Here is an 18,684-nt window from a genome sequence, read left to right as displayed (position 1 = left end):
CAGTTGCTAGGGAACGAAGATGCCAGCGTTGGTGGGCAGGCTGATGTCTCTCATTAGGGACTAAGCTGTTAACCACCGCTGTCTTCCAGAAGTACCTCACCGAGGCAGGACACGTGCCCCAAGAGCCTTGGGGTGTTTTTTATGTTAGCAAAGAAGAGTCCCCTCTGTCCAAACTGAAACTCTCATATAGTCCTCACAAACTCTCAGTATTTATCGTCCAAATGTTCCCTTGCCATAGTTGCTTCTCCACGTGTACTCATGAATAAGGCCCAGGGGGAGCCCCTCAGCATCGAGGCTGCTCACTGCCTATCAATGACAAAAGACATAAATGGATGACCCCTTGGCACGACTCATGTCACTCTTATATCGAAGCAGCTTTTTTTTTGGCCATACACAAGTGGGTTTGAAATCATATTAAACCAATGTACAACATAGACTGAATGGGTCTGATTGATTTTGGAATGTTAAAGCAACCTCAAATTACTGGGATGTATCTCATTTGATCATGATATGTTGTCTATTGCTGGATTTGATGGCTACTCTTTCGCTAAGGATTTTTACCCATTTTAATCCCTGCCGTACCTCCCCCCACCCCGAGCCTAGAACACTGCCTTGAACCGAGTAAAAGCTCAGTAAATGTGTGCTGAATGAATGAATGAGTCCGGTAGCTTCCTCTGTCTGGCTGGCAACGGAAGGGGGATTCCTAGGTAACGGCATGTTCCAAGGCATGGAGGCATAAAATATTGTTGCATCAGCCACTAACTGGCTGTGTGACCTTGAGCAAATCTATCCTGCCTATCCATAAAAAGGGAACAAAAGCCACAGGGCTGCCAAACACTGTGACTATCCAACCAGATAATATACATGAGACACCTTGGAAAAACTCTAACCTGAAGGCAGTGTTATCACTAACAAGGAGGTGGGGAGGCCCATTTCCATGTCTGGCCCAGCTGCAGACTGACAGTTCTTGGGGAAAGACGGCAGGAGGCTGGGGGCTGCCTTGGCATTTGAGGCCTGGGTCCCAAACACCTGTGTGAGACAGCAGCCACAATGGAGGGCAGTGCTCCAAGGATGGCAGCACCTCCTTGGGTTTAAAATTTCTCCCAGATGGGAGCAGGTCCCTCCTGGCTAACCAGGTGGCATTACTTTCTCCTCCTTTGTCCTTCTGCCTCATAAATCTTCAGCTAGGACCAACACTGACTTCCTAAGCAACTAAAGCAAGGGATGTGGGGAGTTCACAGAGCATGAGGAACACTTTTTGTTCCTGCCCGCCTTCTTTCCTTCCTTCCCTCTTTTCCCCCACATAGGGAGCAGCTGGTACGCCTTTTCCCTCTTTCTAGGCCTGGGAGTAATGGTTTTAATATGGAGTACTCACTTTATTTGTATTTTGGATGACTGCCCCTGAGAGTTGTTTTTAAAGAGTCCCAGCAATCAAATCCCCAGCTCCCGTGTTTGCACATAATTCCCCTTCTACTTAAGCTCTTTTTGTGTTTACACTCGGGACACCTAGCAGCTTGGTCTGGCCAAGGTACCACTTTCAACTTGAAACTGCAGCAGCAGCAGAAGGAGCACCAGGAAGGGGGTGGCTTTGGGAGAATTTCAGGAGATAGAAGTGAGTGATGGGCTGCTGAGGGGTGCAGGGGGAGAGCCAAAGAGGGGAGAGCCAAAGAGACGAGAGAGGGAGAGAGACGAATTCGAGGTAACAGGAAAGTCTCTGGCATTGGTGACTGTGCAGATGGTGGTGTCATCATATTTCTAGGACAGGAAATAAAAGAGGCAGACAGGTTTGGGGCAGGGAAAGACTAAAGCGATGAGTTCAGTTAGGGACGTTTATTCATTCATTTCTTGGGCATTACCAGCTGTAGACACCTTGTCAGGAAAAACCATGAGCAAACAAAACAGGGTCCCCGCAATTCTGAAGCTTACGCTCCAGGAGCAGGAGGACATCTTAAATAAATTGGTCAACGAAGTAACTGCAGAAAACCCATATGAGGAAATTAAACAGAATCATGTGGTAGCTACGCTGCAAGGGCAGCCAGGGAAACCCTGGTATCAAGACCTGGAGGTAAGAAGATGCCAGCCTGAGTTTGACAGTGACCCAAGAGAATACAAGTAGAGAAGCAGCTTGGATATAGAAGCTTGGAGCTCAGTAGTCTTGGCTGGAGGTGATCAGAAAAGGCAGACGAAAAACCGTATTGCAGCATATACTGCTATTTCTAGAAAAATAAAATATATGCAAAATGATACTGGGGGTACACTGGGAGTTTTAGGCTCTTTTGATTGTTTTTTCCCTAAACTGGGTAGTGAGAGATCATATGGAATTGATATACCTTTTTACACATCGAAAGTATCACAAATAAAGTAAAAAATAGACTAAGAAAGTAAGAAGGCCAGACAGAGACTCTCCAGACTTAGCCAATCCCAAGGTCTCAGTCTGCGAGCAGGGAGGGAGCAGACTGCTGGGGCAGATCCTCCAACCAGCAGCAGGGGCCCAGGCTGGCCCCGCCCACTCCTCTGCTCCGAGCGGAACCCCGCCCCGGGTTGTGCACTCGCACCGCCCAGGTCCAGTCGTCCGCCAATGGGCGTGCAGATCTGGGCTCACACCCCCACCGTTCCCCGCCCCAGCGCGCGCCACCGCGTGACGTCACGGCCCGGCCCCCGCCACGTGACGGCCGCGCGGTGTGGTCCCACTGGACACCCGGCTTGAGCCGCAGAGGCCGGTGAGGGGCCGGGGCCGCGCGGCGGAAGGAGGGCGCGGGCCAAGGGAAGCGGTCGTAGGGGCGCGCGTGCATGGAGGCGGACGCCTGACAGCAGCGGCACAAGCGGAGCGGGCCTCCTCGGGTATCTTTCCAGCTGCCTCGTGCCAGCGGCACCGGCGCGGCCATGGCGACGGGCGCTCAGCAGGAAAACACGCTGCTTCACCTCTTTGCCGGCGGGTGAGCATCTCGGCCCGACCCCGCCTCTCTCTCGGCCGATTCCCGTCCCTTCCCCGACAGAAGCGCCGGCGCCCAGAGAAGGAAGTCCGGACTTCGGGGCGGTGATAAGGCCTGAGAGGCACCAGCCTTTCCCCCTCCCAAATTCACATCCTCCAAGGGTGGTTGTACCCCGAACCTGCTGCGCTCCCACGCCCATCCCCCTCCCGGCAGCGTCTCCACAGTCTTTACTTCTTTTAAACAATTACAGTCTAGTGCGCCGAGGGTCACTCGGGGGCGGTCCTGCCAGGCCGCCGTGGCTCGGCTGCCCTGCGTCCCCCCTGCTGGCCGCCCTGGCCGCGCTTCCCCTGCAGTCCCTGGGCCTGGGCAGTCAGTCTGACGGATGCTCAGGTTGGCCCAGGAGGTCCTCAGGGTAGCGCAGGGCCGAGTTCAGACAGTTGTGTCGTCAGGGGACTGGGAAGCGCAGCCTGTGGGAGAGCTATTGGGGGACCCCGGCAGAAAGCAAGGTCAGGAAGGCGTGTGGAACTGCTTCTTTCCTGCTGGTAGACGCGTCCAAAGTGAGAGGTTTTGTGTTTTGAGAGCTGCGTTCGTTTGATCGTCATGCTCCTGATATTTGTAATGGAGGCAACGCATGTTTATGGAGGTTGGGTGATAAAGGGGTTCGGGAAGAGAGCTGCTTTGTTTCTTCAGAAAATACACTTTAATTTTTTTTTGAGTATTAGTAATGTTTTTTCTTTCAATATATCCTGTGGCTGTGGGACCTTTGGGAGTCTTCCAGATGTTCAGAGTCTTATTTGAGGACCTCGCAGGCCTGGCACGGCAGGTTTTAAGTGTAGGGCAGTCTGCATAAAATTGTATTTATTCTGGATTGTCACCTTGACTTGAGTATTTTAGTGCAGTTTAGACTGCCACCTAGATATGTTTACGTTACAAACGAGTAACTTGAAAACTTAGCTGTGAAAATATGGTAAAAGGGTTCTGAGCGCTATGTACTTATTGTGGGGGGTTCTGGCAGTTTCTTTGTTTTTTCAACTAAAAAAATGGTGGCTGTTCATAAATAAGAAGTTCTCATTCATCTCTTCCCTGTCATTCCCTGTCATTCCCTCTCATTCTTTCACTTCATTTCCCCATTGATGTTTCAACTTCAGACACGGGGGCAGTTCCTAAATTATGACAGCATATTAATTTGTCATTCTGGGAAATTTTTAACAAGTTCGCCATATTATTAAAGCCGTCTTTCAAGCCAAAAAGGATATTTTTTTCCTAATGATGTTATCCTCAGGGATTTTGATTTATTGTTGTTAGTAAGGTAGTCTTTTAAAGAGCTCTTTGTATTTTATCCTGAGAGACTTACTGGCTCCGGTGCAGCTGTGTGAGGCTTGCTGCGTAATGGATTGCCTTGTCTGGACGAATCTGCCTGTGCGCCCTTCACAGTGCCCTCTGGCTGCTGGTTCTCCTCCGGGAGCCTCATGGTGGAAGAAAATTGCGGCAGCCGGCACAGCTCCCCCGGACTGATTAAACTGTAGAGAGTTCATTAGGGTAGTGCCCGAAGCCCTGAATGGAACAGGTTGCAGTTCCTTCAGTAGCATCAGGATCACTGGGAAATGCTCAAGAAAGAAGTGAATCTGCCGAAAGCATGAAGCATGTTCTCGGGAACTGAATGGGTTTTGATTCCTTCCCACTGGCCTAGAACATAGCACTGGCACTTTTGGGGGGGAGAACATTATAGGAGCCGAGTGTTGAATGGGTATGTCATACAGTTAAAATCCGTCCCCCCAGTGCTTCCGCCTGGTCCAGTGGGTGACATGCCGCTTTGTTCTGAGTAACCAGTCTCTGTGTTGGCAAAGCCGGCATCTTTCCAAAAAACTAAGTTCACTTCCTTTGAAAAGAGGTCAGCCCTCACTTTCTAAATGTTACATTTCTCCTGCTTATTGACTAGCCCTTAGAAACGAACATCTACCAAGTTTAATGCTATCACTAATTAATGACATTGAATAAATATTGTATTAGGTAGCAGGCTTATAAGTGGTTAAAAATTAATTTTAGGTCCTAGAAAATAAGAACTCCACTTAAAACAACTCAGTGGTCTTTCAGAGATAATTGCTTTTTTAAAAAGACAGTTTTGTGGGTTCTTTGCAAAGATGAAAATACTCCCACATTAAGCTGCAAATCATCTTTTTAATACAGTGTGTCTCTTTAAGAAAGCAGAGAACTGAAAGAAAAACCACCCACAAACCAACGCCTAGAAATGAGCACTTTAGAAAAGGCTTCGGTGGACGTGTAAGTGTACCAAATGTAATTCCATTGTTAATTTTAAAGTAGGCTCATATTTTAAAAATTGCTTTCTTCCTAGTGCCTACTGCATTTTAATGACAGCAGGGGAGGCAATGAGCTCTCTGCGTGCACCTCTAATGGAGCTTCGCCCTGCAAGTTACAATGAAGGGGGCGGTTCCCAAGCCCAGGCCTGGGGGCCATCAGTAAGGATGCTTACGACAGGGCTACTTACCCTGATGGTCATTTCTAATCTCGCGTTGCTAGTTTTTAGCCAGTGTAAATGACTGGGCATCCTTGTGTGTGATGTGTGTAGTTCTGTAATTACTTCCTTTGGATAAACCATCGGAAGTACAACTGCTGAGTTAAAACACATTTTTAAGGCATCTGGTACCTACCACCATGTTCATAAACCATCTCTTAGAGTGGGCGACTTCTGCGTGAGTGAACTGCATTCATTTGATGTTGACTTGCAGTATTTTTAGGGATTTTGCTGCTTCCTGCTTTCTTTCCTCCTGTCCGAACACCTGGGTAGCAGTGTCCAAACACAGGGTGTGCTCACACAGGTTTATTGTTACCCAGCAGGGAAACCTGCCGTTCCTTCTCTGCTGTCTAAACCGGCTCCTCTGTGGAAGTGGCCCTTCTATGTCTAGGCCTTATGTCTATTGAGAAAAATCCCTTCAATGTACCTGTCCAGCGACCTGGGGGCTCTGGTTGTCCATGCAGCCTTAGTGACATCCTTCCCCTGCTGAGCAAGCAAGCAGCATCGCAGGGTGCGATTTAGGGGAGGAGCTCAGCCCCTGAAATAGACTAAGCTGTCATTACATGTAGAGGTTAGTGGCCTGGATTATATGCTTCTGGTCTCATTTTTATGGCATGATTTCTTCTTTCGTCATCAAATGTACTTATATAGTCCTTGATATCTATTTTAGTGGGAATATGGTATGTCTTCAAGGTTTTATATATATATAATCCAAGATATTTTCAAAATCCAGTTTCCCTCCACCCCCAGCACACACATCTGTCACCATGTGTGCTCCTGTACTGCGTTTTTCTCTGCAAGGTCAATCTGTATTAGCTAATGGTTACTTTCGAAGTGTTAGGTACGTGTTAATATAGTGGCTAGGGGGCAAAGTAGAGAAGATGCAAAGCATTTCAAATGCTTGAAGAAATTTCGATAGAACAAATATAAGGTACAGGTAATATTTTTATATGGCTTATATTAGTATACCAAGACTATAAATTTCATCCAGTGTGTTTCATATGTATAACAAACACTTTTAAAAACTGTGTGGTGTTTGGATAAAAGATTCCTGCTAGAGTCTAAGCTTCGTGAGGTTGGCAGCCCTGTCTGTTCTTTTCAGTGGTACGTCCCAAGTGCAGGGCCCCACCTGCTGCAGAGGCTGAACCCGTCGATGCCTGTTCAACAGTCACCTAAGCGAACCAAGGGTCTTGTGCATCGTGCCTGGAAGTGTAGATTGATGTGGCTTGTTGAATTGTCCCGAGTTAAGAGGAGCAGTACTTCAGTTATTTCTGAATTACGAACATGGGGCTATATTAAGATTTGCTGAAACTGTATTAGCATAGGGTAACGTTATTTTGGATTTGTGTATTTGTGAAAGATACTGATTCTCTTCAGGTTCAGAAAGTATGACAGTGTTTTTAATGTATTCCCAGTGCTATTTAAAATTTTCTTTCTAAATGAGATAAAAGACAAGAAATAGCATCTAAAGGATAATTGCATCAAAAAGTGTGCATTTTTCTTTGAGTAAATGCAGAATTTGCATAATAAGAAACCTTCTAAACCTTATGCCTGCTGGAAAACTGCATGTAGAGAGGTACAGGTGCGACTGCAGAGCTAGCAGATGAAAGGGGACATTACGGAAAAGCTGCCGAGACTGGGGTCAGGGGGCTGAGACGGACTGGTGTCCGGCAGGACCGTGTGTCAGTGGCGACATTGCAAGGAGCTCACGGCCTTGGCTGCCGTGCCTAAAATGGGCCAGTGTATTTGTAAGAAGCAGAGGTTCTTGTTGAAAACATCGAGTTAAAAATGATACTTGTTACTTGAAACTCAGGGTTAAAAGGTAAAAATTTGTATGCACGATTTAAAATTTTTACAGCTCAGTTGGTTAGACCATCATCCCGATACACCCAAATTGTGGGTTTGATCCCCAGTCAGGGCACATACAAGAAACAACCACTGAATGCATGACTAAGTGGAACAGCACGTCAATGTTCTCTGTCTGTCTCTCTCTCAATTTAAAAAAGAACTTGCATTGGGGTGGTGAACACACCATTCAATATACAGGTGGTGTATGATAGAAATGTATACCTGAAACCTATATAATTTATTAACCAATGTCACCCCAATAAGTTCAGTTTTTAAAAATTATATAGAATAATCAATAAAATGTAATTTTAAAAAAATTGTAAAGGTAAAAAAACAAGATATGTTAAAAACAGAGAAAAAATGAAATCTAGCTGAGAAACTCCAAAGTAAAATAAGCAACAAAAAGACTATATACACACACATGTGTGTGTGTGCGCGTGTGTATACACATATATAGTTTTGTTCTGCTGTAAACTGGAGGAGAGCCTAATCCACAGGGAAAAAATCAAGCCAGGCCTATGTGGGTAAAAAGATCAACGGTTAAATAAATAGGTAATAAACACAGGACTTCAGTTCCGGGCAGGAAGACTTAAGGCAGAGAATGGGAGGAAGGAAGTTTTTATAGGGGGAAAAAGTGGTAAAAGAGGGAAAGGGCACCCACAAATCGAGGTCCTAGATTTTTCAGAGTCAGGCAAGTCGATGTCAGGAGCCGCTGCGGTGGCTGCCCCTCCCGGCATTCCTGCCCGAGGTCAGACGCGGCGGTGCTGCTGATGGAGGTGCCCAGAGCACCTGCTCTGGACTTGCCGGCAGCAACCAGAGCCTGTTACCTTGGGGGGATTAATTGGACATCCAGGTGTTTCCACAGAGCTGTTAGAAACTGCCTTTTAGAGGATTATTGATAAGAGTAAAACCCTTGAAGTGCTTTCCTGAAAAGCCTGGGTGTAAGGTTTTTTGGACGGGCCTCATGCAGGAGGCTTTCAGTTCTAAATAAGAAAAAACTTAGTTCCACCTTGCTTGATTCTTGGCAGGTACACTGGAATTCCAGAGAAAGCCAGGCTGCAGTCAGGACTTCCCTGAATAGCTCAGCAGTGTCCGTGTATGAGCAGAGGACTGCTCCGCCTTCTAGAAGTACCTGCTTGATTCCCTCTTCGGTCCCTGCACGCACACAGCGTGGCTTACAGCAGCTCCCAGTGTTTGTCCACCGTTGAGCAGTCTGGAGCTTCACTCTGGCCCAACCAGGACACGCACCCATCTCTAAACTAGCTGGTGCTCCCACCTATACGCTGCTTGGGCTCAGTTGCATGCCCACTGCTGATTCAGGGCTAAACCTAGAAATGGGTCCAGTCCCATTCAAACTGTATGGCTTAAGAAATCTGGGATCTTGTTAAGACAGGAAGAGGGGATGGATGCTGGGAAAATAGGCAGTAGCGGCCTCCACAGTGGTTGCACTGCCTTCAAATACATTGTCCGTTTTATTGCTCTAGAACAGGGTTTCTCAGCCTCGGCCGGATGAGTCTGCTCAGTGCGGGGCAGGGCTGTCCTGTGAATTGTAGGGTGCTTCGCACCCTCCCTACTACCCACTAGACGCTATACCCCCTCCCTGATGCCAACAGCCAGAAATGCCTCCAGACGTTGCCAGATGGCCCAGGGAGCAGGCACAATTGTCCCGGTTGAGAAACACTGGTCTGGGATAGTGGTCTTCAGACTCTGGTCACATGGCCCTGTGAATAAAATGTTTTTGCCTGTCCCCATGTGTCAATCTTATACATATTAGAAAATGTGTACACAAAATAGAAATTTAATGGTAGAGGTTATAATGGTTGATATAGTGAGAATGCATTTCTTTTTGTGCTGTTTTCCTCCTGAATGTCCGTGGACCATTATGCACGCCTCTTAAACTGTGTCCCTCACTTCGGATGTGAGTGGTCTAAGACATTGGGAGCTCGTCAGAATTTAGTCTGTCTCCTGAGGCCAACACTGTGTCATCATGTCACTGGGCGTTGAATGTGACTTTTCCTGTTGGCCGAGCACTGGCTGCCAGGGCCGGAGCCGAGCCCAGAGGAGCCTGCGCCGAGTCGTGGAAAGGCGGCACAGTCCGCCTGCCACCAACCGTCCCACCCCAGACTGCATACGCCGAGCAGGAAGGTTATAGTTGTCAACACTGACGTGTGGAGTGTTGAGAGAGGCTTTTCCTGTCACTCTCTCCCTTTCCTGTCCCCAGCCCCTGGTAGTGTGAGCTCTGTGCATTGAGGGAGCTGGTAAGGCTGAGAGGTGGGTCACCCACTCTGTGGCCAGAGGCTCCCTGCAGGTAGGGGCGCTTGCATTAGCCCACGCCAGCAGGATGAGAAGGACACAGGGGGCACTTCCCACCTAGTAGCAGTCTTGTTGCCTCATAGTGGGCATGGAAGGACACTGGTGAGCCCCATTGGCTTGGTGTTGGGGAGCGTGAGGACCAGAGGAAGGAAAGGTACCTAGTGATGTTCACAGGGTTCCCAGACCAAGTAAAGCTGAAGGAAATTGGCAGAGGGACTCCTGGTGAGACCGGCCTGGGGGTTCCCAGTGTTGGGGCGCCTGGTGGGGTCACACACCATTTTAGTAAAATTGTAACATTGGCTGCGGCCACCGACACAATCACAGCAAGACCGAGACCATTGGCAGAGACCACTCACTTCTGTCCTCGTGCCCGGGTACCCTCACGGTGGGACAGAAGAGGTGAAAGAGTAGACCACGTCTCCTCGAGCCCCATGTCTAGCTGGCCGTGGTCTTGAGTCAGATTTGGGATTGAGGTTGTAGATGGGACTGAACTTAAAAAGCCGAAAGTTACCAGCTGGAGGTCACGGAACCCACCTGAGACTCATAGGTGGGAAGGGGTACTCGGGAGAGCACCTCAGAGAGGCAGTGGTGGGGAGGGCTGGCCCACAGGGCTGAGGCCTCTGCCCCCTCGGACCAGAGACCCCGGAATGGTCCTGGGCGTAACTGCTGCGGAGTCGCCGTGGGTGGGGCTTCCTCCGAGCCAGCTGACCGAGGCTGGGAGCCAGGCTGACTCGGAAGGGGTTTTTCATATCGAATAATTAGGAATTAACAGGAACTCTTTTTTTTTATTTCTTATTTTATTTATTTATCTCAGAGGGAACGGGAAGGAGAGAGAGAAATATCAACGTATGGTTGCCTCTTGCACGTCCCCTGCCAGGAACCGGGAACTGGCCTGCAAGCCAGGCATGTGCCCTGACTGGGAATCGAACCGCGATCGTGTGGTTCCCAGGCCCACACTCAATCCACTGAGCTACACCAGCCAGGGCAGGAACTCTTATACAAAGAATGAAATTGGTTGTATTCTTACGTGCTCTGGACCCAACAGGATGAATTATTTTTAGAAAAATCTGAAAAGCCAGTCTTTTTTTGTTTTTCTTTCTTTTTTTCCTAGTATGTTTATTGATTTTAGAGAGAGGGGAACTTCGGTTGGTGGACGCCCACATGCGCCCGGACCAGGGGTCAAACCTGCAACCTTTTGATATATGGGACGATGCTCCAACCAGCTGAGCCTCCTGGCCAGGGCTAGGATTGTGATGCATTTGTCTTCCCAAACTGATGAATATTTTGTATGTATTGGCTCATGAAGAAAGAAAAAGAAGTTGAGCAGGAGGCTCCTTTTAAAATTCTGCTATGAAGTGTTTTAAATTTCAGGAAGACTCTTTGGAGTCTTCTGCTGTGAACTTCAGTTTCGTATCAGAAGTTGTTTTCTTCTAATTCAGAGTGTTAGAGTGGATGCATGTCCGACACAGCTTAATGACTTAGAACATCCTTTGGACGTTTTTTTCACCTAAGAGTCCTTTCCTAGCAGCACCGACTTCTGAGTAGTGGCATTGTTTATAGTGCCTTAGTGTGCCCCCCAGGTGGGTGGTCTGGAAGGCTGGGCGGGGCCTATCCACCACTGCTGCCCACTTCCGCCTGGGCACCGTGCGCAGCAGGTAACAGAGTGACTACAAGAGCGAGTGTGCCTTGCCGGCCCCAAAGCGTCGCTGACTCACTGATAGTGGGATGTTTGCCTTGTTAAGTAGACACACTGTCCCGCAGGCCGTCCTTTGATCAGGGGTATAGATTTGGACAACAGTGGGCCAGATAAGGAGTGCAGCTGACTTGGGGACAAAGCAAAGGTGGTTGACCTGTGTCATATTCAAATTTGCTGACTTTCTGATGAAAGACCTTACCCAGAAACTGTGGGACGCGGGCAGTTTAGTGGTATGGAATCTTCTTGTTGAACATAAATATATGTCAGCTATTTCTTTGTCTTACTCTGTAGCATATAAATTTTCCAGTGTTTTAAAATACACCTTTTTTAGCTTTTTTTAAACTAAGGATTTATTATTTTTTAAAGATTTTGTTTATTTTTAGGCAGAGGGGAAGGGAGGGAGAAAGGGGGGGGAGAGAAACATCAATGTGTGGTTGCCTTTCACACACCCCACACACTGATACCTGGCCTGTAACCCAGGCATGTGCCATGACTGGGAATTGAACCAGTGATCCTTTGGTTCTCAGGCCAGTACTCAACCTACTGAGCCACACCAGCCAGGGCTAAAATATACTTTTATTTCGTCCTGGCTGGTGTGGCTCGGTGGTTGAGTACCAGCCTGTGAGCCAGGGGGTTGCTGGTTTGATTTCTTGGGTTTCAGGACAGGGCCCCAGTGCGGGGCATGTGAGAGGCAACCACACATTGATGTTTCTCTCCCTCTCTTTCTCCCTCCTTTCCCCTCTCTCTAAAAATAAATAAATAAATATTTAAAAAATAATAATAAAATAAAACCTATTTTTAAGCACTTGGTTATAGTAATAGACGAGAGTAATTATTTTGTGCGAAAAGACATGGTAGGGTGTTATTCTTTTACCTCGTTTTTAAACACTCCCATCAGAGCCCCTTTTCTTTAGCAGCATTCTGGTGCTTTAGAACCAGTTATACGGAACAGCATTCGGTTCAGCTCACAGTTTTTCCTTGGTAGAAAAGGATACATTACAGTTTTAAAGTCCTGCTTATCTGATCAACAGTTTTCCATTTTGAACATGAGTGAAAACAGTGTCAGTCAGCCAGCAAACCTGTCTGCAACCCCCGTCTTTCCATGGCGTTCCCAGAGGGCTCACCTGAGTGTAGCGGGGCAGACATAGGCTTTGCGGCCGTGAGTCTGGATTTGGGTTTCAGTTTAGATACTTAGCCGCTTTGCAACTTGGAGAAAGTGTATGACCTCACTGAGACCCAGGGTCCCCGCCTGCAAAGGAAAGGTGATACCTCCCCACAGTCCCTGGGCAGCTTGAGGGGGGTGCCAGCTGTGTCCTACGCCAGGGCCTTCCTGCCAGCCTCCCGCCCCGTTTGACGGATCCCCTGCCTTGCTTTTGTGGTCGATAGGCTTAGGCCCCCAGTAGAGACTAATTTAGGGTGCGTTACCATCCTAATTTTAAAGCAGGTGTACCTAGATAACCCCAAAATGCCTGTTTTCCTTCCTTACACCTCCCAAATCTGTATACTTGCTCTTTTTTCTGACATTTAGATTCATTTCAGGGGCGGGGGGAGGATTGAGGCGAAATAACAGTTTCTGCTGATAGGGACTTTGGAGGATCGGATGCTGGTCCTGAGACAGGCAGGCAGTTGGTGGTGGGAACACTAGCGTTGCAGCCGGCAGCTCCCAGCACTGCGTCATCAGGATTTGCCGCGCTCTCTGGAGCTGCAGGCCCCTGGTTTGAAAGCACTGCACGGGGGCTTCGCGTCTGGTGGGGCGAAGCTGACTTAATATTCTGTGCTCCGGGCTGTCCTTCCTGCCCCTGCCGTGTCTCTTCCCAGTCAGAGATGCTGATGCTGTGTCATTTCTAGTGAGCCACCGGTTGTGCCAGGTGCCACTGTGCCGCAGCCAAGTGCCCCTGGGACAGTCCCCTGGGATAGCAGGCAGGCAGTAGGTGCTGTCTTCAAACATTTAGGTGCCTTAAAAGACCCTCCCCTTGAAACCTCAATTGAGTAATTCCTTTGCTTATAGCAAATACTCTTTGTGAACTCGGGAGTTCTGATGGCTGATACAGAAGATACAGAGGTGATGAGACGCACGCAGGTCCTGGGCCACCGCCACGCTTCCCCGGGAATGGAGCCCACATGGCTGGTGGGCGGGGTGGCTTTCAGTGGTCTGAGGCTGAATTATCACCAGTCTGTCAAGCACCCGGTTTCATGGGTATTACTGTATAAGAAAAGACGGAAGGAGAGTTGTCTCAAAGAAAATTACTTAAGTTTTTTTTTAACATTTTATTTATTTATTTTCAGAGAGAGGGGAAGGGAAGGAGAGAGGGAGAGAAATATCAATGTGTGGTTGCCTCTCGTGAGTCCCCTGCTGGGAACTGGCCTGCAACCCAGGCATGTGCCCTGACTGGGAATCGAACCGCAATCATGTGGTTCGCAGGCCCGCACTCAATCCACTGAGCTACACCAGCCAGGGCCTTAAGTTTTTAAATCAGGTAATATTTTGACACGAAAAAATTATAAAGGGGAACCCTGACTCAGAAAGACAGGCTGGCTAATGAAAACACAGAGGGTAATGTTTTTGTCATGAAAAGCAAGCTTTGGTTTAATTTTCAGTGGAATCCAAATTAATTAGATTTTCATAAAAGTCTGTTGTAGTACACATTGATTTTCAGGTAGTAGCATTATCTGAATAACTTTTGTTTGACTGAGAAATGATGCGTTTTCTGGGCTATTCATTGCAACCTGGTGGTGAAGTTGGAGACGGCTGACTGACGGTCAGAAGTTGGTTAAAGTATCACACGTCGACCCAGTGGAGCAGTACGCAGCCAGCACAGGCGACGTGAGCGTGTGCGCGGACAGCCAGTGTCTAGATCAAGGGTGCGGAGTGAGGTTCAAAAGCCATTTGTGAAAAGCCCTAAAGGATGTGCTAACACGTCAACAATGGTTATTTCTTTAGCTGCTGGGATTCCGACTGTATATTTTTTTTACTTCCCCATAGGTTCTGATTGGGAAGTGAACATGCGGGTCCTCTTTTTCTAATAAAGAACAGTTAGATTTCATGCTTCGTTTGAGCAGAGGAGGGTGGGGCCTTTCTCATCCTGCTGTGATCTCTCTCCTTGCAGGTGCGGGGGCACGGTCGGTGCTGTTTTCACTTGTCCCCTGGAAGTCATTAAGACGAGGCTGCAGTCCTCGCGATTAGCTCTTCGCACCGTCTATTATCCTCAGGTCCATCTGGGGACCATCAGTGGAGCTGGCATGGTGAGGCCAACGTCCGTGACACCTGGACTCTTACAGGTTCTGAAGTAAGTCCAGTCCCCATTCCGGACTCCTGCCAGAGCTCGCCCCCGCCCCACCCCCATCAATCCAGAATGTTTATTAAGCCCATCAAACAGGATGTTCTGTTTGCACAGCGTTTGTCCAAACTAAACGATTAGGTTTCTGTACCAATACCTATGAACTCCAACCTCCCTCCCTTGGCAGCAGGTCACCCAGCGTGTGTGTGGCCACCCTCCAGTGCCAGTGAAAGCAAACCTAGCAGAACAGGTCAAAGATGCGCGTGCAGACAATGTGCTCTTGCTCAGAACCTTTTGAGGCCTAGCAGGAAACCACGGGGTGGTGGAAGGAAATTAAAAATTTCAAACTTCACAAGAGAGGGTTTTGAGTATCTTAAGAGGGAGTAAGCTGGAAATGTTTCAGTGTTTTAATTTTTATTTGGAAATAATTTTACATTTATAAAGAAATTTCAACATATAAAATGGTTTTTAATATTTTTGTTTCATACGAAGGCTGCCTGTCTAATTTACTATTTTTATTGCAATAAAAATGTCTCATTCACTTGTAAAGTAGCTAAACATAAGTTGAATTTGACTTACTGGCATCTATGCTTAAGGCAAAGTCAGAAATTCAGAATGGGGGTGTCTGAATTTCACCTTGGCCTTTGTGCTTTAAAGGATGTTTGGGAAGCACTGGTTGAATTTACACCGATAGTCGCATCTCTGAAACCCGGCACAGGGAGAGGGTGTGTTCAAGAAAGGCGCCACTGTTTCTCAGTGTGGTAGTTTCGCTGGGAAATGTTAGAAAAAGATACAGCAAAGTGGAAATGCTCTGTCTGAAGAGCCATAGTGTGTAGCCCTTTGGACAGAGTTCAGTCACGGAAGGATGAGTTGGAAAGCACCGAATTTATTTTTGGGTGCGTTTTGTTTGTAAAGCTTGCCTACAAGGCACCCATGCCAAACACGTGGACAAGGGTGCATCCAAGCTTATTGAGCAAAACTGGGCTCAGGAACAGCTGCTAGGGGCAAGGCCCCGAGAGAATCGGAAGCCCCGCTGGAGAAAGGCGGCTGGACCCTAGGAGAGTCCGCTCTTTGAGTCTAACCCTGCGGAGGGGAGCAGAGGCCCAGAGGCGGCAGGGCCGGGGTGGGCCCAGGAGACAGACGGCAGGCCCGCTCTGATCTCAGGAAGGAGAGGGACGCCCCCGCATCCACCAGAAGATGTGGCTGTGAAAATGTCCCCGTCCCGGTTGGCCTTTTCACACGCTTGGGCAGCCGCGTGTCCCAATGACACCTTCCTTCAGAGGAACATGAAGTGCTTGGGACATAATGAAATGGACAGGTGATTTGCCAACTTTATTAATATCCAAGATGAACTTCCTCCTGCTGGGCCTCCTGAACAGCTCGTGACTGGTGGGCCTGCAGGTTTACGCTGACCGGGACGCCGCTGCCCAGAAGCACGGAGGCAGGTGGGGGACTCCGTGAGCCGTTTCCGTGGGTCAGCTGACGGCGGTCACGTGCTCCGCCTCTGGTGTGTGTGTCTCTCTCGCTCCAATAAATCTTTCTCTGTATATTTTTCCCCAATTAGGACTGTTGTTTATTAAAATATAAATCAAAGGAAACGAGCCTCTGTGTTGTTAAAAACCAGGAGCAGGGCCCACAGCAGCCACGGCCACGCAGTGATGAGACGCCGCCTCCACACGCCTGCTTGTTAAAACCTTCGAGTCCGTGCTCACGTCAAAGTAGAAAGAATGGAGTTTTAAGTAAAAATCTTGTTAAAATGCTGGTCTGTTAGAAAAGTGTTTATAAAACGGCACTTCTCGCCCACGAGCTATTTTATTAAAGCTTTATTTCTGCAGCTGGATATATGTACATTGTTAAGAGTCTCAGCTGATATTCAATAGCTCCCAATTTTAAAATGGCTGCTTTTATGTAGTATTATGTTACTGATTTTTCCCACCAACCCTGTGAGATTAGCAGTCAGGCATGGTGTTGCCCCACTTCATAAAAGAGGAACCGCAAATTGGAGCTAAATGACTTAGCGGGGCCATTTTTGCTGTGTGTTTACCTCTTTCAAAGAACCATTTGAGCACAGTAGACTCCCGAGTTGCTCCTGCTGGAGACGAGGGCTCCGGCTCAGTCTCCTGGGACCACACCCGCCTGCTCGCTGGACTTCTCTTCCGTCGCTGCGGCTGCAGCCTGACAGCCCAAGGCCCAGAGCCAGCCTGTCCTTGGAGCCACAGGGACCGTCCGGCTGCCTGTGTGACATGTCCTCTCCCGTGTGTGGTGGGCATCCAAGGGTCACTTGTAGGGAACTCAGCTGCCCAGCCTCACTGCTCCCAGCAGCTCCTTGTGCCCACTCCACGGACACATGCACTACACGTGACCCCTTCTACACTGCTGTCCTGATGGAAGCCACTGGGTCCCCACCTGGGTTACTGCCCAAGCTCCCACCTGATCTGGCCCGAGACCTGCTCCCCTCCCCGTCCTTGTCTGTTACCAGCCAAGATCCTTGCTCAGATGCCTCCTGTCCCTGCCCGCCTGTCTCCACACAGCTGTCACCCTCCTGTCACTTCTCTGTGTAGCCTCTCCTGCACCCCTTCAGCTGTCCCTTTAAAAGGTCAGGAACATTGGCACATCCTGCCTCGGGGCCCTGGGACTGGATGTTACCTACATGACTGGCCCCCAGTTGTCACCTCTGCAGGGAGGCCTTGCAGTGACCATGGTATTTAAAACAGCCTCTCCCTGCATTCCATCCCTCCTTCGTGTCTAATTTTCACCCCCAGCACTTAACTTCCACCCAACATAGAGGAGAGCTTGCTTGTTCGTATTATTTACTTTCTCTCCCCGCCCCCACCAGAAAGGAGGTTTCTTGGAGTCAGGGACCTGGATTTATTTTGGTCACTCAGGGTGTCCCCAACCACTGAGAATGCTTCCTGTCACCTAGCAAGCATTCAGTACAAATTGAATGAATGAGTGGATTTTGGCACATCAGAAAGATATTGCAGCCCTGGCTGGTGTAGCTCAGTGGACTGAGCGCAGGCCTGTGAACCCCACGGTCGCTGTTCGATTCCCAGTCAGGGCACATGCCTGGGTTGCAGGCCAGTTCCCAGCAGGGGACGCATGAGAGGCAACCACACACTGATATTTCTCTCCTTCTCTCCTTCCCTTCCCCTCTAAAGCTAAATAAATAAAATCTTAAAAAAAAAGAAAGAAAGATATTGAATATGAAGAGTTGAACACACACCTGGCCATGTAAATAAGGCATATTGGCCACCGCCGTACTGCGCATGTCATGTACTATTCAAACGTAAGATTTATACCTGGGTTTCTTGGTAGCCACGGCAGAAAAGGGGAGTGCCATATCACACGGCGCTCGCTCCCCAGGGGACACGCCTGTCTCCTTGCTGACGGGTCCTGAGAGTGGTCTGTCACTCAGACTCGCGTGCAGACGGGGGGGCGGCACGTGCAGCATTGCCCTTTAGGGTCGTGCAGGACCACCACGCTGGTCCTTTGTCTCCGCCTGGGTTGCTACTGGACTGCCCTCGGGTTCTCCCAGCAGCCGTCCCCGAGCAGGCGCCGTGGTAGCGCCGAGGCTGCCCTTCCTCTTCCTCTTCCGGGAAGTGCCTCTTTAAACCACTTCAGACAACGGAATTGGTTTACAGGAAGTTTGCTTAGCAAAACGCAGACCAGTGTTTGCTTGTGTCTCAGCCTCTGTGTGTTTAATGTACTTAATAAAAAAGGCTCTCACTGTTAAATTTACCAAATGGGAATGATATATCGATTCATTTCAGGTATCTGCTCGAAAAAGTTACGATTTCTTCTTTTTTTTCCCTTTAATCAGAGATCTTCCTGTTCTTTACATTACTCAGGTAATTTTTCTTCAGGTGCCTTTTTAATCTGAAAAGTAATAAATTAGTGATCCGGTCGCTATCTTATAAAAATGAAGCTGGTGTGTTCAGCTGAGATCTTCGTCTTGGATTGTGATGTAAAACCAGTGAAGGTGAAATGCTCCAAATAAGACCCTAGTTTCTTTCTGCATTTCTTTCCTAAATGGAAGTTTCTAAGGCTGTGGGAAAATGAGTCTGGATCCGAACATGCTTTCTT

The 18,684-nt window shown here is 48.5% G+C and overlaps 1 protein-coding gene across 1 annotated transcript in view; it reads left to right on the top strand.

Moving 5' to 3' along the window:
- Window positions 1-2,692: 2,692 nt before the first annotated feature.
- SLC25A33 (solute carrier family 25 member 33) overlaps window positions 2,693-18,684 on the top strand; it is a 29,474-nt gene continuing 13,482 nt past the window's right edge. The window contains exons 1-2 of the mRNA XM_037045306.1: window positions 2,693-2,936; window positions 14,431-14,610. Of these exons, the coding sequence (XP_036901201.1) occupies window positions 2,884-2,936; window positions 14,431-14,610 (233 nt within the window). The 5' untranslated portion in view covers window positions 2,693-2,883. The remainder of the gene's footprint in view (window positions 2,937-14,430; window positions 14,611-18,684) is intronic.

Source organism: Sturnira hondurensis, unplaced genomic scaffold, assembly GCF_014824575.4.
Source record: "Sturnira hondurensis isolate 20B ecotype Veracruz unplaced genomic scaffold, ASM1482457v3 Scaffold0004257, whole genome shotgun sequence".
NCBI classification, from domain to species: domain Eukaryota; kingdom Metazoa; phylum Chordata; class Mammalia; order Chiroptera; family Phyllostomidae; genus Sturnira; species Sturnira hondurensis.
Note: the sequence above shows the minus strand (reverse complement) of the source record. Positions and strands in the feature narration are given on the sequence as shown.